Source organism: Marmota marmota, unplaced genomic scaffold (assembly GCF_001458135.2).
Source record: "Marmota marmota marmota unplaced genomic scaffold, marMar, whole genome shotgun sequence".
Classification (NCBI taxonomy): domain Eukaryota; kingdom Metazoa; phylum Chordata; class Mammalia; order Rodentia; family Sciuridae; genus Marmota; species Marmota marmota.
Genome location: NW_025999870.1, coordinates 1188428 through 1214123, shown reverse-complemented (window position 1 = coordinate 1214123; position 25696 = coordinate 1188428). Strand labels below are relative to the sequence as shown.

At 37.6% G+C, this 25696-nt stretch overlaps 1 protein-coding gene across 1 annotated transcript; it reads right to left on the bottom strand.

The window, feature by feature from the left end:
* Positions 1-21105: 21105 nt before the first annotated feature.
* On the bottom strand, positions 21106-22952 carry LOC107159505 (translation machinery-associated protein 16-like). Its single transcript, XM_048784112.1, is given in 2 exon segments — positions 21106-22841; positions 22844-22952. Coding segments are annotated over 2 exon segments (567 nt in total). The 3' UTR covers positions 21106-22383.
* Between the last annotated feature and the right edge of the window lie 2744 nt (positions 22953-25696).

The following is a 25696-nucleotide window of genomic DNA, read 5'->3' as shown; positions in this document are numbered from 1 at the left end:
TGACTCAGCAATTTCTTCCTGAGAATCTATCCCATCAAAATAGGAACATCTCTAAGTAAGCATATCTCCTTGGAGATGTTTATTGCCACCCCATTCATAGTTGTAAAAGGGTAGGTACAAAGTGAATGTCAGTAATAGAGAATGGCTGACAAAATAGCAGTCCGTTCACCCCAGGGAATCTTATGTAGCTATTAAAAAAACGAATTAGAATTATACCAATTACCTTGGCAGGATTTTTATGAGGTATCATTGAGAGAGTCAAATAAAATGCAGAAAATGTTTAATACAATCTCACTTTTATGAAACAATAAATGACAAAACCCTGTATTTGTATGTATTTTATAACTTTATATAATTTGAAATATAATTATGAAAAAATGGAGAAAAATAAAAAAGATATATAAGAGGTTATTAACATAGTTTATTGTGGGTGTGCTGTTGAAGATGTGAATGGGTTTGGATAGTAGTGGAGGCAGGCAAAAAAAAAAAAAAAAAAAAAAGAAAGAAAGACTGCATTATAAGTCCCATCAGGCATGATAGCATTCAATTTATGTGCAAGGGCCCATTTGTGTCTGTGTGTACTTTTAACACAATCTTTATGAAAGATATTACCTTCCCACCTAACAACTTGTAGAGATGGTCATGATAAAATGATACTAAAATAAGTCAATCAGGAAATCGATAAGGAAAAGGTTAACATCTTGGTAGAAAAATGTTCAAAGGACATATATTGGAATTCAATAAAAGATAAGTACAAGTCACCAATTGCCATGTGAAAAATGTTTGACTTGATTGATAATCAAAGAAATGCAGGCGGATATATTATAAGGTGATTTGTTACATATACATTCTTGAAATATTAGAATGAGTAACTCTCGGTTTGTGGAAAAAACTCTCAAATATACTTCCAAAGGAAAAAAAATTGAAACAATATTTCTGGGAGGGGGGAAATATCTGCAATATGCTGAAAATACTTTCATGTTGTTGATGTTGATTTTCCTTTTGAAATTTTAATAATAAATGGAAATGCATAATTGGGAAGGGATTTTTTTGCATATGAAAGATGCCTACGAATTGGTGTCAATAAATGAATGCAATTAAAAAATCCCATTATTATTGACATCAGTGAAACATTTGAAACTGCCTAAATGTCCAACAGAAGAGAACTAAAGAAAAGATTGTACCATCATATAAAATATGTACTCTCGTGGAAACATGCTCATGATGTATTGTGATTGAAAAAAATGCAGATGAAACAATACTATTAAGATTTTGTTGCTTTTTGAGTAAAATAGGGCATATTTATAAGAGGATACATGGGAGAGACTAAACCAAAAATGTTTAAAGATCATGATGGGATTATGGGTAACCTTTTTCTTTCTTTTTATCTTGGTCCCTTTCTATAGTTTTCCAGTTTTCTGCATTGAGTAATAGATTTAATTAGGATGAAAAAAAAAACGTTATAAAAATGTTAAAAGGCTATAAAGATTACCATCTTCTGGAAGTGCACTCGGAAGGGAGATTAAGCAGGTAGGAGTTATGTGCCCGGTTCAGGAAGAGAGCTGGCCACCATGCTATGTCACTTTCTCAACATCAGTTTGGTGTATGAACTCTAACCTTTTGCTTTCAACGCTGGAGATATAATCAAAGGTAGGTCATTAGTTAATTGCTTTGAGGTTATTTCCGAAATCCCTAGTGGGCTCTTGTAAATGATTAGTAATATCATTATTACTTATACAATAGTGGGCCGGTCTATTATTGCTTTCTCAGCACTGATTCAGGGTTTTATAGGCAAATGGCTCTCAACTTGGGGTTCCCTAACCTCAAGAGGTACAAAATGGTGATAAGCTCTCTGACCTAGGTTATTATAAAGTGTCAGGAAATTATGCATTTACCCTTATGATGCTCTATAGCCTGACAAGGCCTTATTTCAATTCCTTTTTTTACTTTTTAATGGAATTTGCAATTCTCAATTGATATGTTATGATGAATTGTAATTAGAATGGCTTTTGGTAAATATATACATTGGGAAAATGGATCTATTACTAAATTAATACAAATTTGGGTTTCAAAAAAGTCAAACATGGAATTAGTTTTTTCTTTTCCTGGTGATAGGATTATTTCTGTAGTTGTGTTTAATATTCAGGCTTAGCCACCCTATTAAAATTACATTTTTAAGCCTATTTGCAGATACAAACTTGTTATGATATTTCTTTTCTTTTCTCTCTTTTCTTTTCTTTTCTTTTGCAGTACTGGGAATTAAACCCAGGGGAGCTCTACCACTGAGCTACCTTCCCCCTGCCCTTTTTATTTTGAATAGACTAAGTTGCTAAGATTGTACTTGAACTTGTAACCCTCCTGAAATCCTCTTGCCTCAGCCTCCCAGATTAGTTGGGATTACAGGCATGAACAGTACTTTTTATGATATTTCTGAAGGAGAAGGTGTGATAAGGAAGATCTTTCCTGATCAATCATTCTTCATTTTCCAAATATGCAAACGGCGGCACTGAAAGAACTGGCACAAGGTCATCATTGCTGAAGGGAAAAATTATTACCAGAACCTGTATTTTCTGGTTCCTAGTTTTTCATGTCTTCTTGGGTTCTAGGGTTATTTCCAAGTAACTTATGCATGAAATGGCAGAAATCAGTTATATACATACTGAAAATCAGGAGGAGAGAGAAAAAAACATTTTGTATATGGTATTATCTTCTGTAATTCTTCCAGCACTTCTGTGAGGTCCTCGCCATAATGAACCCCTTTGAGGAGAAGAAATACTAAGGAATGTAAAATTTAAGCAACTTGCTTAAAGCCACACAGCTAGTCAGAGACAAAGCTAATATTTTGAATTTTGGTAGTCTGGATCCAGGACCCTTGTCTTAATCCCTTCATAACATCACATTCCTATTCTTGAAGAGGAAAAAGTCAACCGGAAACACTAGGAAAAGAGCTCTTTAATAAAATGACTAATTCTGGCAACTGGCCCAGAGAGGAGATGGGAAACCCATTTAGTTTTACTTCCATGACTGATACATATCTTAAAACTGAATTTCTTGCTGAAGGATTTAAAAAAAATAATAATTGTAAAGGTTTGGGAACTAGTATACAAACTAGCTGAGCATTCTGACCATCATTGGTCAACAGGGATATTATATTTTAAAGAAAATTTTTCTTTTTAAAAGTCAATTTAACACCTGAATGAAAGAAATATTTTCTTAATCCACCTGATTGGTGCTTTTAAAAAACATTGAGTCTGCTGTTGGTTTATTCTGGTAAGCTGCCAGAACAAAGAGAGAAAGGTTTTTCAGTTATTTACTATTTTCTGAAGGTTTCTGAATTACGTGAATGTGCTGGGATATTTTTTTAGCTTGTAGAAAACTTAGCTTTGGAAATACAATTTTGACAGTCCAGAAGAAGTCTTCCAGGTGGAAGCACAGATTTTAAATCTTTGACCTCCACATCAATACTTTCAAACATCAGTTTTACAGGAGGCAAATATGGTGGCTGGCTAGTGTAGGGGTGTGTTGCAGGTTGGGGCTGGGGAGGAAGATTGGAGAGAGCCTCTTTGTTGATTTCCCTAAGTTTTCTTCAGGTCAGCCAGGTACATGAATACTATAAAACACTTTTCTAAACTGAAGAAACTAATGAGTTCCCAACTGCAGGTACCCCAAAGCCTTGATCAGCCCAGGGAAATCCTTTCAGAAGGATCAGACTCTGGCCTATCTCCTGATGGAACAAAAATGTATGGAAGGGACTTGAAGCTCTGAGCACTGACTGGAGACTTAATTTTTATCGACTTTTGTTTACTTTTATTTTGTAGACTTTTCTAATTTTTAAGAGTCCAAAATCTAACCACTTTTATTGTTTTAAAAAAATTCCCTATGACATTCTCGGTATATGGTCCTTGACTCCAGGGCATTTTTCCAGGTCAAGTCTTGATCATGTGAATGTTCTTCTTTCAATATATGTGAAAGGGCTTGATACAGAGGGACTCTGTTGTGGTTTGGGATACTGGTGCCTGTAGTGCCCACCTTCAAGCCATCTTCTCAGGGCTTGTTGCCCTCCCAACCTCCGCCCAGTTGCCCTCACCTGTCCCATTTCTGTGCGCCTGGTTATCACGGTAAGGTACAGCTTCGTGGTACCCTGACATTTTCTTTGTCAAAACCAGCAAAATCCTCCGCATTTCCGAGTTCATTGGTCAGTCCTTACTTGCCCCCTCTGCATAGTCTTCCCATTTGCTTCGGAACAAACTCCACTCTACATTTTCCTTCTTCCTCTCTGAATGCTTTTTACCCCGTGGACTGGATCCCCATCATCTTTTGATTGCATATGCTACAGAGCATCAGACCTCAAACTTGGAGCCCTTCGGTTTTTAACAACCCTATATCCTCAGGGACTACTTCGTTTCCACGGTTGTAAATACCATCTTCCTGTTAAAACCTCCCGTATTTATATTTCCAGCATTCCTTGATCTTCATATTGCTTACCCACGACAGTTGCTTGTCCAATAGTTCTACAAATGAAACATCTCTAAAACAAAATTCTGATTTCTATTCACACCAAAATCAGTTCTTAGTGAATCCCTACCTCTCTAAAAAAAAAAAAAAAGATAAGATTAAAAACAAGGTAAAACAAACAAATCTAGATCTATGCTTCTAGATGTTGGCCAAAATTCAAATAATCTTGACATTTGCTCCTTTTCTCACACATCTCCAATTTAATCCGTCAGTAAAATCTGTGAGTTCTACCTTCAAAAAGACTGAGACAAAAACATTAGCTTATATCAATTTCACCCTATTTTAGTGTTTTTTTTTTTTTTCTACCACACCATCACTGACACTTTGGGTTGATTATTCCTGTTTGTCGTGGGCAACTGTGCTGAGCATGGTAGGATGTGTAGAAGTATCTCTGGCCTCTACCCACTAAATTACAGCAAGTTTTGCCCCCTCCCTTTGTGACTACCAGCAGTATCTCCAATCATTGCCAAATGTCCCCTAAGGGGAAAAATTCTTCCCCAGGCTGCATCCTGGGCTTCCTTCCTGTTTCACCTGGATGAGATCTGTCACCTTAGAACTGATTTCCTTGCCTTCTCTCTTCTTCTCATACAGTCTATTCTCTGCCAATCACGGAGATGGATCTTTTAAGAATGTGATTCAGATTATTCCACTTATTGGTGGACACAGTGATATATGTGCCTCTCAGCTCATCCTTTGGAAGAGCCTGATGAGAGGAAGGTGGTTGGTGAACAGCATCCCAATGCCACCTCCTTGAGTCTTTCCACTGGGTCATGTTTATCTCAAGCTGCTCCCAGCCAATGACCCAGTACAGGGAGAGCTTGAGAGTGAATTCTTGTTGCTTAACAGGTGAGAAGCTTGGATTTTCCAGAGTTGGCCTCCACTTTGAGGCTCCTCTTACCCAACCTTCCTTCCTTCCCTCTCTTCTTTTATTATTGTCAAATTCACACTGTGGTCTTAAGTCTATCCAGCTTGTTTCTATCTCCCTAATAAGCTCTCTCCTGTTTAGCCTCTGCCGGTGTATTCCAGGCTAAATCCTCTTGAGTGTCAAATTCTATCTTGTTTCTGCTTCTCCGAGGATCTATGCATAATACCTCTGCAAGAAACATATAGCTAAAAAGGTCTTCAGACTTATCCAGAGCTGTATCATGGATCTCAACTCCTTCCACTCTGCCCCTGGTTTATTCTGTTCTGACCGCATTAGCTTTATTGCTAGTTTTTAAACATGCTATACTTTCTAACCATTTTTGCCACCTATTCCCTTCTTCTGGAATTCTACTGCTTTACATATGTCTGATGAACTTTAAATTTTTGATTAACTATCACTGTGTTAGTGAGGCCCATTCTGATCACCCTCTTGAAAATTGCAGCCCACTCCCATATCCTTTGTATCCTCTAGCACCTAAGTAGTCTTTCTATTGTCATTTTTCTCGGTTTCATTTACCATTTTCCAATATTTAATTATGTCATATTTATAAATGTTTTTTCTCTAATATATCTCAAGTGCCCAGAACAGTGTTCAGCATGGAATACATAACCAACAAATAATTGTTGAATGAAGGAATTGATGTCTTACATTAGAATCTAGATCATAGTTTGTCGGTGTATCTCCTACTAAACTGAGATCCTCTGAGGACAACTGCACTTCACCTTTTTATCCTTGATGTGTGTAGAGAGTATTCTAGCTTTGCCATACATGTTTGTTAAAATACTTTAAGACCTGTTAAAATGGTGTGGGGAATAGCTAACCCATTGGGGTGTGCTGTCCATAAACTGCTGTTGATGGCTCAATAAAATAGTAGTTGTCAAAAAGTGCTAAGTTCCATAGGAAGAGGAAAGACAGTAGAATGAATCGTATATAATTTTCCTATGTTCATGTATAAATACACAACCAGTGAAACTCCACATCACGTACAACTGCAAGCATGGGATCCTAATTAGAATAAGTTATACTCATGCATGTATAATATGTCAAAATACACACTAATGTCATGTATATTTAAAAAGAACAAGTTTAAAAAAAAAGAAAAAAAATTTCCCACATTCTAATGTGGACTTTGAAAACATGCTATGGTTTGAAAACATAGAGATGGTGGGAAATTACTGAGCCTATAGAGTAAATGTCACCTTATAGGGCTGAGGCAATCATGAGGGAAGTAGGGCACTCACCTTAGGTCAAACTTCAAAGGGATGCCCAAAACTTCCTTTATTAATCAAAGAAAGTAATGTTTTAGCACAATACTTAAAAATCAAGTTTATCCAAAGAATCTATGATAACATCACACTGAACTTTAAAATTAAGGTGGGATCTATGACAATCCTTCAATTATTTTTAGAAAGGTTTGTTACCTTCTGAGAGACTCTTTTCAGGGTTAAAATCTTGCTCTCCCTTCACATGTTTCTTATAGCCATGGTATTTAGATTTCTCATCATTCTTCCATTCATTCAACAAATATGTTTCTTGAGTGTCTACTAAGTGCCATATAGAATAAGAATTAAATATTCATCCAACTAATAGGAAAGCAAACATTTAAGAATGTTTTCAAAAGACACAGAGGTATTCTACTCTAATAGAAAGAAGTGACACATACAAGTAGGCTGTGGATCACATGGGGAAGGGCCCTTCAGATAAGTTTTTAATTCATTGATTCATCAAATAATTATTTAGCAGCCACTAGTGCAGGACACAGTACATATGTCGGTTACGCATTTTAAAATGTTAGTAGGCAAAGTTATCAGGAAATACAAAGTGTAAGCTGCCAATATTTTTAGGAGATCAATTTCATGGAGAAGCCTTCTTTGGTGAATTACTCTAAGAGAGAACATATGCTGGACACAGTGATGTCATCCCGTTCCCCCAGCCCTGGCAGTAACGAGAGAAGCTGGCAGAGAGCACAGAGAAGGGCATTGCTTACTTGCTCTCATGACGAATTACAGAAAAAAAAAAAACCCAAATTGGCAAAAAGTGGATATTAAGTACAGTGATGCATATTTTAGTGAAGGAGATAGCATTTATTTGGATGTGAAATTCCAAGTCTGTCAAGCCCATAACGAAAACTACGATTGGCTATCAGTTAATCTTTACTGTTTAAAGTTTTAGGGCGGGAAGTCAGAAAACTTGCATCCCTTGTTCATAAAATTGAATTGACCACTTTCAACCCTCAAAGGGAATAATCTGGCAGATGATGTTTTAAGTGATTCCCTGGAGAGTTATGGAGCCAATGCTGAAATCAGAGGTAGCTACAAGATCCCTCCCTCTAGGAAGGGGATGATAGGGGAAAGAACAGACTGCCTTGCTCTTTTAAGGTAGAAGATGAAAGAGATGGGATTAGGAAGACAAAGAAGCAAAAACTAAGACCATAGGCAGGAAATTGGGTGTAGTCAATGGCCTTTTAAGGAGACCTCACAGAGTGGTGGCGGCATGGACCCGTCAAACTGGCATGGCAATTCAGCTGGCATTGACAGAACATTACAATGTATAAGAGACCATCCTAGATGCTCTGGGGGGCATTAAAGGTGGGCAAGACATGGGCAGAGGTCCCTGCTTGTAAAATAGCGATGATAAACAGAGTTAAGAATGACAATTGTGAATAGTTTTAATACAAAACAAACTCTGGAATATGCTGATATAAATACATCAAATATGTTACATATAAGTACCAAGAAAGAAGATACTTATATACTCTTGTATATATTTTTGGAGTAGGATTAAATATTCATCTGGGAGCCTGAACTGTTTCTGGAATCTATGAGATTATTAAAAACTCTTATCCAGCACAGAAGGGAACATGGTGCAAAGAAATAAATGACATTTTCAAGAAGCAGGTAATGTGACTCACCTAGTGTGAGCCGACAGGGTAGCCCTCTGTCCACACTTATTCCTCATAAGGATGTGATGGAATAGGTCACTTAAGATGGCAGAAATCAGTGGGAAGACCCTGGTTAATTCTGCCATTGTAACCCCCAAGACATTGGTTCTGCTGGGTCACGGCCTCCCTGATCTCCTGGCCTTCTGCTTGGATGAATCTCAGAATGGCTGACTTGGCTGCTTTATGGGGACCAGGGTACAGTCTAGCTGTCCCATCCCTGAGCATTCCTGACTGCAGCCTCTCATAAGTCAGCCACAGAAGCAGGGGTGTTAGGAGTCAATTCTCTTAATCATCAGCATGGACAAGACACAAGACGGTTTGGCCTCACTCCAAAGTTCTTGGCTCTCTGGCTCTTGTTCCCGAAAACATCTATCTTTCTCAGTGACACTGACGGGGGAAATGAACAGCCCTCTGAGTCCTCAGAGTCTCTACTTTGTCAAAACAACAAACAACTCAATACACTGGGGATTTATCTTTTAACCTCGGCTGGCTTGTCGGGGCTTTAACATTACTGACCTGGGGCTCTGGGCCTCAGGCAAATGGACGGATCTATTCCTGAGATACTGTTTGTCCTCTCCCCTGTGTCAATATTGGCCAAGGGAGAGAGATCAATGGAAGTCTAGCTGGTCAAATTAGTCTTTGGAGGGAAAAGAATCAAGGACCATGTCAACACAGCTTTGACTGATTTTTAACCTCATGCGGGAGTCAATTCACTTGAAAAGGGTTGAGCCCTGTGGACATGGAATCACAGCCGCAGTGGAACTTCTGAGTCATGTCACTGGTGGGGGAACGCTTGGGTTTTAGAGGGCCAGCCTGAGGCTCATGTGACAACATCATTTGTGCTATTACATACCATAGAGAAAGAAGGCTCTAGTTAATTGTTCTGCTTGGAAGACCTTGTGCCTGGACAGACCTGGATCACTTTTATATTATTCTGGGGGCGGGGGGGAACAACAGAATTCTCAGGAGTAGTCAATATGCCCAGCCAATGATGCCAGATAATTTCTGTTTTCTCAGCAGTTATTCTCCTATAAACGCTAATTTGCTAACTGAATTGGTAATTTTTTCTTGGGGCTGAAGAAGTAAGAACCAAAGGTTCTAATGGGGATATTTATTGTTTCTTCTTTTCATTCTTCCACAACCCCTTACCCTAACCTTTAAAAAAAATTATTGTATAAGGAGCTAAAGTGGTCACTGTAGTTTATAATCACAGTACTTATACACCATTAGTTATACTTGTGCAATGTTCACTAAGCTCCAAGGGGTGTATGACTCCAAACAGCACTCCTCTCAGGATTAAGAATGAATCCCACTATTATAATGCACCCTAAAAATATTTTTTAAAAATTATTTTGGGAAAAAACAGGGGAAAACCACCGTTGATTTTTATGGATGCTTGCCATAGTTTCTAAAAACAACACTAACATCTTGGAGACTGATTAGGGGAAAGTTAACATGATAGAGAACCGTCGGAAACACAGCCAAGTGCAGAGACAAAGGACATGGCAGCAGTATTTACTGACCAGCCTACCTGGCCTGACCATCTGGAGGAGGATTCTAATGGCGCTATGTCATTCTCGGCAGTAAAGCTAGGACCAATGTGTGAAAATTACTAGGAAACATATTTTATTCAGTCTCCCTGTGTTGGTCAGCTTTTCATCACTGTGACCAAAATACCTGACACGAACCATTTAGAGGAGGAAAAGTTTATTTTGGCTCACAGTTCAGAGGTTCAGTCTATGGTTGGCTGCCTCCATGGCTCTGGGCCTGAGGTTAGGTAGAACGGCATGGTAGATGGGTGTGGTGGAAGAATGTTGCTCAGCTCATTGCAGCCAGAAAGCAGAGGTGGGAGGAGGGAAGGTTCTGCAGGGCATACCCCAGTGACCTGCCTCCTCTAGCCATACCCTATTTGCCTCCAGTTATCACCCTGTTAGTCCATCTAAACTAAGATGGACAGATTAGGTTGTAACTCTAATTATTTCACCTCTGCATATTCCTGCATTAAACACAGGAGCTTTGGGGGGGGGGGCACTTCATATCCAAGCCATAATACTCCCATAATAAACTTTTCAGCAAATTGGATTGTTTTAAAAGAAATCTTGTGATCTCTTAAAATAGAAGAGAGCTCCCAATCCCTGAAAATATTCAAGCTAAAGCAAGATCAAGTGACAATGTGAGTGTAGATGTTTGCTTTATTTGCATCTTTTCAGAGTTCCCAGAATTTCCGGTCCTTTGATGCTGTGAATAACGGGGAGACTCACAAATTCTACCATGTCTTCAGATTCTTTGCAGGGTCTATGAAATTGCAACAATTAGATGGTGGCTGCTCCCAGGAATTTATCTTATCCTGAGAATTCCTTCAGACTAGAGGTGGATGATAAATAAACTCATGCAGGGAAATCAAATGCCCCTCTTTTAAATGCTATTTGAAGTCAAACCTTTGGTGTATTCTTTTCCTCCCATGTGTCCCCCTCCTCTTTCTTTATTTAAAAGAATTGTGTCAGGAGCTCTCTTCCTCTGTAATTACCCCTGTCACTCCTGCTCAGGATGGTTTTACTAACTGGCAAGCAAATCTCCCGGAGAAAAACAGATGATGGGCAGTTCTAAAGGGAAACATGGAGACATTTCATCTTGGAGTTGCAGCGAGGGCACCTTCTAGTCAAGAGCCTCAGACAGGGGTCGGCATTGCTTGTAATGTCTCCCCAAGATGAGAGGCTACCTACTCAAAGGGGAATCCTCTGAATGTGAGCTCTTTGTGACCCCCCCATGCTGCATCAAAGTGTTCATTTGCCTGATGATGAGAGGTTCCTGACAGATTAAGGTGTCAGCTAATGTTAATTGATGACTTTTAGGAAGGACCAGTCGGTTTTGCTAGAATAACAGCCGGGTTGGTTCCTGGAAGCACTTTCTCAGTACCTGAGAGTGTGAATTCTCAGCAGTCAAAGCGGAGGCCCCCTGCAGAGTGTTTATGCTTATTGTGAGTTTAATTGGGGGAGGGTGATTTTCATCATAGCACGGAGAAGTTCAAAAGAAAATTTTGTGCCAGACTACAAAGATGCACATCGAGACACGGAGTCAGATGTCATACTTTCAGGAGGCTGCGTCCTCCTGGCATTGAATCTGAATGAGAGGCACATCATTCAATTCCCGTCAGCACGACTGAGTTTTGCCTTTTATCCTTGCCATTGAAAGGCACTCTAAGAACAGACCAGGATCCTTCAATTAGGGGATGGGAAATCTAGGACAGCTAGATTCGTCACATAAGCAGGAGGACTTCATACTCTGAGCAGCATTTTATTCCTTTAGGATTGTCAGTGCATTTCCAACCATTTCATCTGTGTAACGGGTCTCTTAGTGTCTCTTCGCATAGTGGAGCTAGATAACCAAGGACCCTTTCTATGTGACAATGGGGGCGGGGGGAGGGAGCCATGTATTTACTTTGATTCCATTTTACGGGGGAATCATGCAAAAAAAATAACAGAATGAGAATTGGCTACTAAAATCTGGAATGTAAATATAAAGTAAATAGTGCTCAGCTGGCTTTCTGCAGCTGTGGATTCAACCAACTGAGGATTGAAAATATTTGGAAAAAATCTGCATCTGTGCTGAACTTGTACAGACTCTTTTTTTTTTTCTTGTCCTCATTCCCTAAGCAATACAGTATAACAAGTATTTCCATAGCATTTACATTGCATTAGGTCTTAAAAGTCATCTAGAGATGATTTAAAGTATGCAGAAGGATATGTGTAGGTTGTAGGCCAATACTATGCTATTTTAAATCAGAGATTTGAGTTTCTGAAGATTTTGGTATCTGTGGGGGCTCCTGGAACCAATCCCCCATAGATATGGAGGGATGACTATATATGGCTCATTCATTTGGTAAAACAATTTGATGACACTTAGGATTAGAGTGAACACAAACCCCAAAGCTTCATCCTCACCATGCCTATGCAGGAATGGTGGGTGGGAGTAGTGTTCTGAGTGAATGGGTCAGTTCTATCCTCCACAGCTTTCCCTCCCTTCTGGAATAGCTCTGAACGTGTGGTTCAACATAGTTTTTGGAGACATCGTCAGAGCCTGTCTACACAGGCAATTTAATTTAACAGCATTGATTCAGCACCTCTTGGGTGCCAGACTCTGGCTAGGAATACAAAGATAAGGAGAACATCCAGGGGAGTTATGTGTGTAAATAACTATAATGTATGAGATGTGCCTGGATACTAAGTACAAGCTATGAGGGCTATAGAGGAGGAAACAGGGAATTAGAAACAGTGGGAGTCCATGAAAGCTATTTGGAGGAATTAAATGATGGTGCATGTGGAAGAACTATTTCTTAGGTTTAAAAAAAAAAGTAAGGCAGGTGAAAGCTTATCTTTGAATTCCAGCTTCCCAGTTTGTACTGTTATATTATATATCATTCTGACCTGTTTGGGGAGCTAATGGCAGAAAATTAACTGGCATTGGTTTAAGTTAAAAAAAAACATAATTAATTGATTGGCATCACAAAAGGTGCAAGATACAGATTTCAGGCATGACTGGATCTGTGGGCTCATTAGGACTTTCTTTCCTCAGCTCTACTCTCTAATTGGCTTTAATCGGGGTGGTGGGGCGTTAGCACATAGGGTGGTAAAGATACTTCCAGGTTTATGATCTATCTTCTCAACTATTTTAGTACAAAAAGTATCTCTTCCCTCATAGTTACACAAATGTTCTGGTATAGTGTTTCTGTGGTGTGGCTTGGTTTAAATGCTCACCATTTTTATTTAAATCACTGTGGTTGGCAAGATGGACAACTTTGATTGGCAGGTACCTACCAACCATATAGACTGAGAGTGGGGAAGGGGTGTTTCTTAAGGGAAATTAGTGTGGTTGGGTGACAGGCAAAAACAGCATATGTCCTCCTCTGTACCTTTTCTCTCCTGATTCTACCAGAAGTTTCTCTGATTTTTAAAGGCCCTTGGGATAGAATTGGCATCTTTAGCAAACAAAAATCAAAATACCCAGATAATTTGAAATTTTGCTAACAAATGGATTTTTTGGTGAACATAGATACCATGATTATTGTTTATTTGAAATTTAAATTTTATCTAGAAATCCTACCTTAGGATCTCTTAGAAGAAACCATCAGAAGTACTAAATCATATGATGATGTTTATAGCTTAAAATATTTCTTCAAAGTGACTTTTTTTTCCTCTAGTGGCATAGATTGAATTCAGGGTGTCCTGCGTGCTAGACAAATGCTAAATTCTTTCTTTCCTTTTTGTTCATTTGTTTTTTTTAAAAAAAATAACAGGTTGAAACTTTAACTGAAACTCATTACCAATCTTGCATGCATACTGTTATCTTCCAAAGAGTTTAAGAATATCAAAGACTAGGTCCCCAAGTAACGGCAGCAAGTCAGAATATCTGAGGCTGAGCCCTAAAATTTTTCCGGGCTCCCTGGAGATTTCAGTATATGGCCAAGGTTGAAAGGCATGGCACAACAACATTAATTCTTTGCAGGTAATTTTTGCATTGGAACACGGAGAAAAAGGGGTCTAGGAAGTGTTTCCTATTTTTTTCTAGGGTCCACACCTGCAGCCAGCCATTCACTCTGCTTTCTAGAAGGTGGGTTCTGGTTCATAGAACACAATGATAAATTTGTTGAAAAGAAAGTCACCCTTGAATAATATGAAATGGCAAAGGTGGATGGAGTGTGATCTTTATAAATGAGTGTCAACAGGGAGTCATTCCAAGAAGGAGAAATAATGTGGGAATGATTGGTTCAATTATTACCTAGCTTTAATTTGCTAAAGGAATCTTTTATTTTCTGCATGTATTAGCTATGGATTTTTGATGCTTTCGGCTAAGTCCCTTAATCATGGGAGACCTGCAAGTTATGCATAGATCATGCTTAGAAGGGTAAGTGATGCCTTCAACTGGTATAAGATAGACCAAGTTTGAGATGTTTTATGTGTTGAAGCTGTGTTTCCTTTTTTGTTCTCTGCATTCTCTAAGATTATAGTGGATGTCTGTGGCTGTACCTTAGGCGTTACCTACCTTTATGTAGATTGTCTCTGATTACATTGCAATGGTTCCCAAATTCTAGTCCAGATATAAGCTAAATCAAAGTTACCTGGTAAACTTAAGGAAAACACAGGTCCACCTTCCAGTGTCATCCTGAGTTATTTGAGGGATTTGATGCAGTTGGTATGGGGGTAGAGTCTATGGAGGTAATTGAAAAACATTTCCCTAAATGACTGGACAGCACATTCCATTTTGAGACCATTCGGTTAATTTATAGTGTTCAGCAATCTGTATTGGGTATAGATGATAGCGAAAGTTCGCCGTGACTGAGCACGCGTAATATGTGTAGCACTGGGAAAAGTCCTTTACAATGCCCATCCGCTCCTTCAATCTTCTGTGCACCCACTGAGATTTATTTCCACTTCACAAATGGAAAAACCGAGTTATTGAATATTGTCAAGATTACATAGATTCACATCCAGATCCGGATATACCATCTTTCACTACATAATCATTGCCACTTTATAATCTCCATACCCTGTTTTTTCAGTCCAAAAATTGGTTTATACCCTTTCATTGCATGATTGTCGCATGGCATAGTTCTAGTCATTACTCTGCTTAACTGGTCTACAGAGCAGCATGTTATTAACCAGAGACGTAAGGATGAGCATTTGTCTTCTGGAATTCTCAGCGCATGCGCAATGCAGTATATATATTTGCTGATTTGTGTGGTTTTGAGTGCTATAATACTAACAGTAAACATGTCCTATGTGAGTGTGGTGGAGGACTGAGTGCTGATGCAGAATCTTCAGAAACAGAAGACTGAATTTTGTAAGTCCATACTTCCCAACACTGCAGTAAATTCTCCCAAGTGTAATATTTTGGGTACAAGGCACAAATCATGAGCAATTAATGTTTCCTTTTTTTTTTTTTCAGACAAAAAAAGTTTGTAAACCGCCATAAAGAAATGATGTACATTGATTTGGACTATTCAATTTTAATACATATTCATATTCTTATTAATCCCATTCATCCCATTCTTGCATCAAAAACATTTTAGTAATAAATGATTTTCAAGTAATACAGGCACAATTTTTTTTAAAAAAGCTTCCCATAATGGTCACACCCTGCTGTTTTGCAAGAAATTTGGCATGAAATTCTTGTCATGCAGTAAAATAGGGCATCTTGAGCTGCTAGGCACTTTATTGTTCTTATGGCCACAGGGGCAGTGGGTGGGCCCCAAGTGCAACATGGCAAGAACCTGAGGGCTTTCTTCCTGGATAGGCTGCTTAGCTTCTTTACTTCTTAGGTTCTCCTATTTGATGCGTGCATCTCTTCCCAGGCCGAGCAGCCCATAAACCCTGTGAAAGATGCCTTACTGTGACTTCTAGAACCCATTACAGTGACCCTGAAGGAGTGGTCAAATGCCCCTTAATGATGGTGAAGTCAAAAGTGTCCCTGACTTCCAAAGAGATTAAGAAGATGGGAGACTTCCTTTTCAAACTTCCTTTGTGTGTCTCCTCGGGGAGTTGAACTCTTGGGTAGGAGACAGCACTTTTTTTCTCACTGGAAGATATCTGATCCCCTCCAGTGAGTGACTCACTTCCCTCTAAGAGAGTGGAGCTTCTTATTGGTAACTGTGATAAATGGTTGGGCTGCTATAACAAAAATATCGTAAACCGAATGGTTTATAAAGAACAGAAGTCTGTTCCTCATGATTCTAGAGGCTGGGAAATTTAGTGTCTGGTGAGGGATTACTTTCTGGTTCCTAGATGGGTCTTTCTTGCTGTGTCCTTACATGGTAGAAGGGGCTTCCTAGGGGCCTCTTTTATAAGGTGCTGATCCCATTGTGAGGGCATTGCATTCATGACCTAAGGGCCTCTCAAAGATCCCACCTCCTAATATCATCACTTTGTGGGTGAAGATTTCAACATATGACTTTTTACAGGATCCAAGCATTCGCAACCATAGCAATAAATCACCAAAAATGGTAAGGTACAGTCACATGTGAAGAACAAATTAAGATAACTGAATAAACAGGATCCCTTTGCAAAAGGAAAACTTTGATCTGACAACTGGGCTTTCTGTCTAAACCCCAGTCCCAGGAGAAGCTTAGAAAACAAAGTGGTGTGAGGTCAGGATATTTGCTGAATGGAAAAAGAATTTTCCTGAAATCTTCAGAGTTAATGATTACTGCCACTGGGGCTTTCTGAACTATTGTGCATGCTATTAGCATAGCTCTGTTTAAATATTGTAATAGTTTCATAATGTGCTTCCAGCTGCCTGCTACCCCAAGTGACTGGCTATTCAAAACAAATCTTTGGTAAATATGATATTTTTTTTTCTCACATTCCTCATTTCTTCCTGCTGATCACTCACGCTAAGAGGCCACAAGGGCCTGTTTTCTCCTCCGCTCGCTTTCCCATACTAAACAAAGGATGAAGACATACAAATGTTATGTGGGAGAGACAGGCCACAGAGATGTCCTCAGTCATCCAACAGTAGAGGCATTCCATAGGTTTGAGGATCTAGTGGCTCAGGGAATCCAAGATCAGCCCTTCAGCTGTTAACATTTAGGTCCTTGTTTCCCAGCCCTGTCTCTGATGGTAGTAACCTGGAAGCCAGTCCCTCTCATCAGTAGTCAATGAGAATGATTTACTGGTGCTTTTGTGGTTCCCAGGGGAACAATTCTCATGGCTCAGTTGGCTGTCAAGATTTATCTTACAGACATTGTCTCGTGAGAATCTCTGAGCTGAGTCAACCAGTGGAAACTCAACTACTTTTTCTGTCACTCAAATGGCAAAATTGCAGGGAATGTGCAGATTATCTCATTTGTGGTTCTCACCCTGGACTTCAGGGATGTCCTACATGAGCAGAAGTACTACAGGGGTCAAAGCAGAGTGAGGGGGTCACCGAATTGATGGGGACCCTGGAATCCTACAACTGCTTCAAACAAAAACTGCTGTATTTGCCCATCCATACCTCCATATAAAATTTCGCTTACATTTATTTTGTTTTTTGACCTGAAAATTGTGGATTATTCTATTCCAGCCTAATTGCCTCTCCCCCTGCTTGATGGGACTATAAATTCAGTTGTTTATTCTGCAGTGGAAGATGAAAGGGTTCTCTGGGACAGCTCCTCCTACATCTGCTTGTTTTCTTGGCCAGGTACAACCAGTAAAAAGGCCACCTACTCTAAGTTTGGCCAGACACATGCTGGAACTTTGAATAGTGAACAAGGAATGAAAACGTAAAAGAAATGATTGGAATTTGTCATTCTGCGCATGGTTGCCCTATTTTGCTCCATGATGAGTCTATTTCTGCAACTGTCACCATTAAGCTCCTTGCAGTGAGTTGGTTCCTTGTCATTGCTTAGAATAAATCAATGCTATGATATCTGGTATCTTTCCAATGAATTACTTTTTTACTCATAACCAAAACACTCCAACTTATCCCAAATCCTTTATTCTATAGGATAAGAAATTGAGGCAAAGAAGAGGTGTGTATATCTTGGTCAGAAGATCCTTTGAATTAAATTAGAACTAAGAAAAGAACTCAAATACAGCTTCCTGGCTAGGCTTTTTCCTCCTGCACCTGATAAATTTCAAATGCCAAAGTGCCTAGACTGGCAAAAATAAATAAACAAGTAAGTTCCGTGTCTCAGTTTTTTTCTTAAATCACATGGCCTTCGCAGACATTTTCCAGCTTTTGATTGGGCAAAGAGCACAGAAAAATATTTCTCTCCTATAAAAAATAACAAGGTAAAGACAATAATAGTTAGCAGGTGAAAAATATTTCTTTCCTATAAAAAATAACAAGGCAAAGACAATAATAATTAGCCGGTGAATCTTTGTTTCAGTATTGGGTATATAATATGAAAGAGTGCAGATTGTGGAAAACTAAGAAGCAATCTCCATTTGAAAGTAATGGGCCACCATTCAGCTTTAGCTTGTTGTCCTGGATTATTTGGTTCCAGTATTTTCAGAAATACCTAGAACCCACTGTTTTTTCAGATAAGCTGGGAGTCTAATTTTTTAAATGTAAACGTGAGATATTCTAATTTTTTTTTTAGTGGTGGTACAAATTATTTAAAAATTACTTCAAAGGCCAAACAATATGTCTCTGGATTATTTTCAGGCCATGGACTATCAGTTTTTAACCTCTTTCTTACCTTTTACTTATTTCTGCTTCTTCTGGTACCTTTATATGATATGGTGGATGCCTTCATTTTATGCTGGGAAATTTCTGGGAACAAATTATATTTCAAGTCCTGATAGATTCTCAACAGAAAAAAAAGATGCAAGCTTGATTAGTTTTCAATTTGGCTGCCCTTATATTCTTAGCTAAAGTTCAGAGTGGAGGAAAAGGTTTAATTAGAGAATTCATTAATTAGAGTGTTTAGTTTTCCTAGAGGGATCAAATGGGTATCTGTGGAGCAATTCTGTCACATAGATCATTATCTAGAAAGGTCAGACATGAAGAAGTATTGATTTCAGGTGTTTAGGATAATTATCCTTCAGTACCGTGGAAACAAAAAATCACTGCAATGTGTGTTTTCAGATCTATGATCAAATGAAATGACATATTTGGAAATGACATGTAATAAAATGTAGAATAATGAGCTTTAAAAGGGTTTTGTTTATAATGAATAAAGAAAGAAGTCAGAGAAATATGTGTTAAGGAATGCAAAACATGCTGTGGGGACTCGCTATAGTAAGAGTCTAGACCAAGTGTGAACAAACTACAGTTCGTGGGTCAAATCTGGCCCACTACTGGTTTTTGTCAATAAAGTTTTATTGGTACAGTCATCCTTTGTTTACATATTGTCTCTTACTGATTTTGTTTTCCAAGGGATGAGTGGATAGGATGAAACAAAGACTATGGGTTTTCAAAGTCAAAAATATATTCTACTGGTCTTTTATAGGAAAAGTTTGCTGATCCCTGGTGTAGACCAGTGAGAATACTGAGTTTTGCTTTCTGCCCAAAGAGAAAGATGTATGGAAAGAGTCAGGATAACTTGGAATAAAGTACAGTTGGTAGCCACAGGTTTTGCATCTATAGATTCAACTAATCTTGGATCAAAAATATTCCAAAAGAAAACTTCATCTCTGCTGAACATGTGGATTTTTCTTTCTTGTCATTATTTCCTAAGAGACACAGCATAACTATATAGCATTTGTTCTATATTAAATATTATAAGTAATCTGGAGATGATTTAAAGTATAAGGGAGGATATGCATTGGCTATATGCAAATATAGGCCCTATTAAATAAGGGATTTGAGCATCTGAAGGTTTTGGTATCTATAGGGTGTCCTAGACCAATTTTCCAGAGATCCTGAGAGACAACTGCAGAGAGAAGAAGCAGTTGGGTTCAAAATACATTTCATAGGTTCATGCAAAAGGAATTAGTGGATTGGATGAGGATTACAAGGGGAAAAGAAGGCATAAGGGGGGAAAGGGAGGCAGGAGAAATAAGGAAAACCTCAGGGAAGGGGCACCTCAACTTATTGGTCTCTTGAAAGACCTTTGATGTACCCCATTTTGAACTTCACCCAAATGGCCACTGTTTTGCTTTTAGATTGGAATTACACCTGAGTCCATGTGTCCTGGGCATGGGAGAATTTGAGATTAATGGGTGCTGATGGTGCTGAGCGAGCACAGAGTCCTTATTTTATGGGTGAAAAAAATTCATGACTTAGGTAGTTTAACAGACATCAGCTGTGCCACCGCAGCTTAGTTCAGGATGGGATTTAAAAGATTTTTATTAGTTCTTTTCAGTTATACATGACAGTTGAATCCATTTTGTTATCATTATACAGGCATGAAATAGATCTCACTCTAATTAGGGCCCCCTGTTCTTTCCTTCTGTTGATCTTTCTGCCATTTACTCATAGTTATTTTTATTTATTTATTTTTAAAAAGAATTTCTTGTGGATGTACATGATGGTGAGATTCACTGTGGTGTGTTCATATAGGTACGGAGGAAAGTCACATCTGATTCATCCCACTGTCCTCCTTTTCCTGTCCCTCAATTCTCTCTTCATTCCCTTTTGTTTATTTCACTGAACTTCTATTCTCCTTCCCGTCACCTGCCCTTATTTTGAGTTATTTTCTGCACATCAGAGAAAAGCATCCCAAGTAAACATAGGCTTATTTCACTTAGCATGATAGTCTCCAGATCCATCCATTTACCAGCAAATGTCATAAAGTCATTCTTCTTTATGGCTGAGCAATACTGTGTGTGTGTGTGTGTGTGTGTGTGTGTGTGTGTGTGAAAAATGCAAGACTTACACACATGTGCACACATATATATGTATATATCACATTTTCTTATCCATTCATCTCTTGAAGGGCACCTAGATTGGCTCCAGAGCTTAGCTATTGTGAATTGAGTTACTGTAAACATTGAGATGTCACTGCATCACTGTAGTATGCTGATTTTAATTCCTTTGGATATATATATACTGAGGAGTGCTATAACTGGGCCAAATGGTGGTTCTATTCTTAGTTTTTGGAGGAATCTCCATATTGCTTTAGAGAATGGTTGCACCAGTTTGCCATCCCACCAACAATATATAAGTACCCTTTACCCCACACAGGAGGGGATTTTGAATTAAAGGTATAGATGGCCAGAAGGTCCCAAGGGGCATAATGTTGTTTTCCTTCACAGAAGGAATTGCAGTTTGTGAAAAGTATAAACTTTTTTTTTTTTTAAGGTGACATTTTTGAATTAAATTTTATTTTTAATTTTCAGAAGTAAAAAAGTTATAACACTTCATATAAACTGCTAATAAGACAGTTGATATTAAGTTAACCACATATACTGTTTTCCTTTTCTTGAAAATAAATATATTTATATCACATCCTTTAAAAAGTACACTAAAGGATACTTATGTTTAACAATTGTTATAACTAAATTCTAATATGTCCGTGTTTTTCATGCCACTTGAAATACTCTTATACGTCAATTTAACCTTTTAGAAACTTATCACTTTTCACAATGAGAAAGCAAAAAATAATATATAATGAAAAGGAGCAAGCCTGAATCATTTATTCTCTTTGTCAAAAGATAACAGATTAAGTGTAGGGATCAATATAACCACAGAGACAGACTCTTCTGTTTCTAACCTTTACCTGTGGCTCAGAAAAAAATAAATGATAATGTATAATCTATTGGTGAATATGACTTCACTATCAAATTCTTCCCTATTTGTAAGGAAAAAAATAGGTTTAATGTTTAAGAGAAGAATTGGTTTAACACAATTTTGTTATTATCACAACTTAAGAAATGTCCACAGGAATCTCTTGGAAAACAGATTACTGAACATTCACCCCATTTGGGAGATTAGGCAATCCTAAATCCACATAAGGAAAAAAATTCAAAACACATTTTGTCCTCACACAGTACTTTTCCTCTGCACAAAGTTCGGATTAAATGTCTTTAAAAGATCACTTTTGGATGTCTTCCTCAAGAGCTCACATAATAGAAGCGTGGTGCCTAGTGTGGCAATGTTAAGAGGTGGTGGTAGTACCTTTAAGAGATGGGCCTAGGGAGAGGTCATTACTGGCCCCTCCCCATTCTCTGGTGTTCTGTCTCACTACCTTCTGTCACACCCTCCTGCATGGATTGTGATGTCATCCACTGTGAAGTGACATAGCCAGAGGCCCTTACCAGAGCCAGTACTTGTGGACTTTCAGCCTCCAAAATCATGAGCTAAATAAATGTCTTTTCTTAATAAGTAACCTAACCTTGAGTATTTCATTATAGCAACTAAAAACAGATTAATACAACTTTTATCTATTTTAGCAACTTAATATAAATGAATTGCAACCTTCATTTTTAAATAAAAATCATAACACCATATTTTAAACTGCAAATAGGACTCTCATTATAAAAAAATGAGTTCAATAGCAAATTCTTATGTCTAGATAATTATTTACATAATTAATGTGTGTGTAATTTGAAGCTCTCAAATTATTTTCAACTCAAGACAATCAGGCTACTGGAGTCATTTCTTCATCTGAGTCATTTGATTCACCTTTTAGTTCCAATTCCTCTAAATTTTTGTCTATAGTTAAAATAGTTTTCCTCTTCCTCTTCTTAGGAACTGCATCATTAGCACAGAGTTTTCTCATTTTAATGTTTGGCAATTTCTTCAGATCAAAATCCCATTCCCTAAAAATTTTCAGATTGTTTGCATTTAAAATGTCTGGGATCTCAAGGCCATATCCTTCATACTGCTGTCTCTCCCGCTCCATCGTCTGCTTGATAACTGTTTCCCGGGAAAAGTGCCGCCTTCCCTGCCTGTCCTTGATGCTGTTATGTAACTCGATCTGCTCCAGCTCACTGCTAAATCTATTTAAATACCTTTCAACTAATTCACAAGCATCTTTCTTTGAATACCCCAATTTTTTGGGATCCAGATGACTTTGAAACCACTGCAGTTTTTCACTTTTCTTTCTTGTTTGTGGGCCTCTCTCGTAATTTGAGCTGCTTTTCTACTATACGGATGGATGACTTTTTTTTCCCGTCCTGTACTTCTTCCCTTTGGTACTTTAGGCATGAATACTATAACTTCTTGAGACTGCATTTCTTGTTACCTACAAAATCCATTCCCTTCGTTGTCCTTTGATACGACGCAGCTTAAAATCACTTTCTTTTAAAATTCCCTTGGCAGGATTATTTAAAATGAAAATTAATTCCTCATTCACACCTGTATTCATTCTTCTAACAAACAGGCACTGAATGTTCTCATTTCTTGAAAACTTTCACCAGAGAAAATATGTGCAAGTCGACAGAGCTCAGGAAACTGGGAGGGGGCCCACCATGGTGACGTCCAGGAGGCCGCGGAGAGCCTCGGCACTCCAGATCCCTCAATTACCGACCACAGCCGCCGCAGCACACGCTGATACTCCAGCCTGAACACACGTGGGATCCAAAAGTATAAACTTTTCCAATAACATCTTGAGAAGATTTTGCAGTATGTGTGGCAAATATTGCTGATTGTACTCATATCTCTGATATGCTTCTTCCTTTATTATTTTATCTGGGCACTCGATAAAGAGCCTGTTTTCCAGCCTCCCTTGCTGTTGGATGTGGATACATGGCCAAATTATAATCAAGGGGGAAGAATGAAAGTTGTGGGTATATCTTTGAAGAGAGTTACCCATCTCTCTTTCCAGCTGGAAAGAATGGATGCTTAATAATTTGTTCCAATTGCCTTTGTACATCATGAGGTCATCTTGAGAATGGAAGTTATTAATGATGGGGGGGCGAGAATTAAGGAGTTGGTGATTCTGATGTTGCACGGCATTAAGCCATCTTTCAGCGGGCTAATTTCAGGTTTTCATCTTTCTAAAACCATTGTTATATTAAGTTTTTATATTTTTCACAGTTAAGCAAAATTTTACTTAATATGGCATATACTCTGAAAAGGGGTAAATTCTGATTGTTTTGATCTAGGACTGTAACTTAGTATGTAAGTGGCATTTCCCCAATTACTAAGCCAGTGTATAACATGACCCTCAAAACATCCTTCTTTCTTTCCTCGAATCAATAAAGTGTCCATTCTCTCTTTTATTCTCCATCAGTCTTGCTAGAAGTACAATGATTCTATCAATCGTTTTAAAGAAACAGCTTCTGATTTTATTCATTTTCTTTTCTGTATTTTAATTTCTTTCTTCACTGTATCTTGTTCCCATTTTGCTCTTTCCACCTAATTTCTTAAGAAGGATGCCTTTGATAATAGATACGAAACTATTCTTCTTTGTTAGCATATGCATTTCATTCTATAAGTTTTCCTTCAAACATTGCTTTAGTTGCATCCTGTAAACTTTAACTTTTTGTTTTTTTTACATTTTCTTATCATTTAGTTCAAAATATTTTTTAATATCTCTTGATACTTCCCCTATGATATATTGATTATTTTAGAAGTGTATTGTTTAATGTCTAAGTGTTCGGGGATTTTCCTTTTACATTTGTTTTTTATTTCTAGGATAATTCCATTAGCACTGAATGATTTCAATTTCGTTGCATTTGTTAAGGTTTGTTTTATAAATCTAGATGTGCTCTGTCCTGGTGTATGGTTCATATGCGTTTAAAATATGTGTATTCAGCTGTTGTTGGGTGGAGTGTTTTATGAATGCCAATTAGGCACGGCTGGTTGATGGTGTTGTTTATTTCTCTATCCTCCATAATTTCTTATCTACCAGTTCTGTAAATTAAGAGAGGAGTATGGATATCCTCGGCTATCCTGTGGGTTTGTCTATCTATTTCTACCTTTATTTCTTTGATTTTTTTTCTTATTGTATTTTGAAGAAAATATGATATGTGTGTATATATATATATATATATATATATATATATATATATATATGATTCTAAGCCTTTTGGTGAATTGACCCTTGTTGTTATGTGTATATGTATGTATGTGTGTGTATATATATATATATATATATATATATATATATATATATATATTTATGATTATGTGTATATATATGTATAGTTATGTTATGCTTATATATATATTTATGATTCTAAGTATTTTGGTGAATTGATCCTTTTATTATTTTGTAAAACCACTCTTTATCCCTGGTGATTTTCTTTGTACTGAACTCTACATGGCCTGATGTCGACACTATAGCTTTCTTTAGCTTAGAATTTGCATGGTAACCTTTCACTACATTTTTCATTTTAACTGCCTATATCTAATCTGAATGCCTTTAGATAGCATAAAGTTAGATCATGTTTTTAATCTCTTTTAATTGGTGTACTTAATGTATTTATATTTAAAGAAAATATTGTTATGTTTGCATAATCATTTAATTATGTTTTTATGTTTGTTCCCTTTATTTTTATTCCTTTGTTCTACTTTCATAGTTTATTCTGGGGTTTTTGAAATGTTCTATTTGAACTAATCTACTGTATTTTTTTCTTTATCTTTTGGGTTTTTTTTATTGGTTGCTGTTATAATTGCAAGATACATCTATACCTTTTCAAGACAAAATGCATATTTTGTCAAGTCCAAAGGATTGGGTTTCATCACTCTCCCCCTTTTACCTCATAGGTATCTATTTATATACATTGAAAACCCATCATACAGCATTATAATTTTTGGTTTCAATTATCAATTATACTTATGGAATATTTACCACTTCTATTGCTTTTCCTTTATTTCTGGTATTACAAGTGTCATGATATCATTTCCTTTCTTCTTAAAGAATTGCTTTTTAAAAGGTGTTGAGAAGGTCTTCATCTCCCTCTCCTTCCTACAAGATATTTTTACTGGCTATGCAATTCTGGATT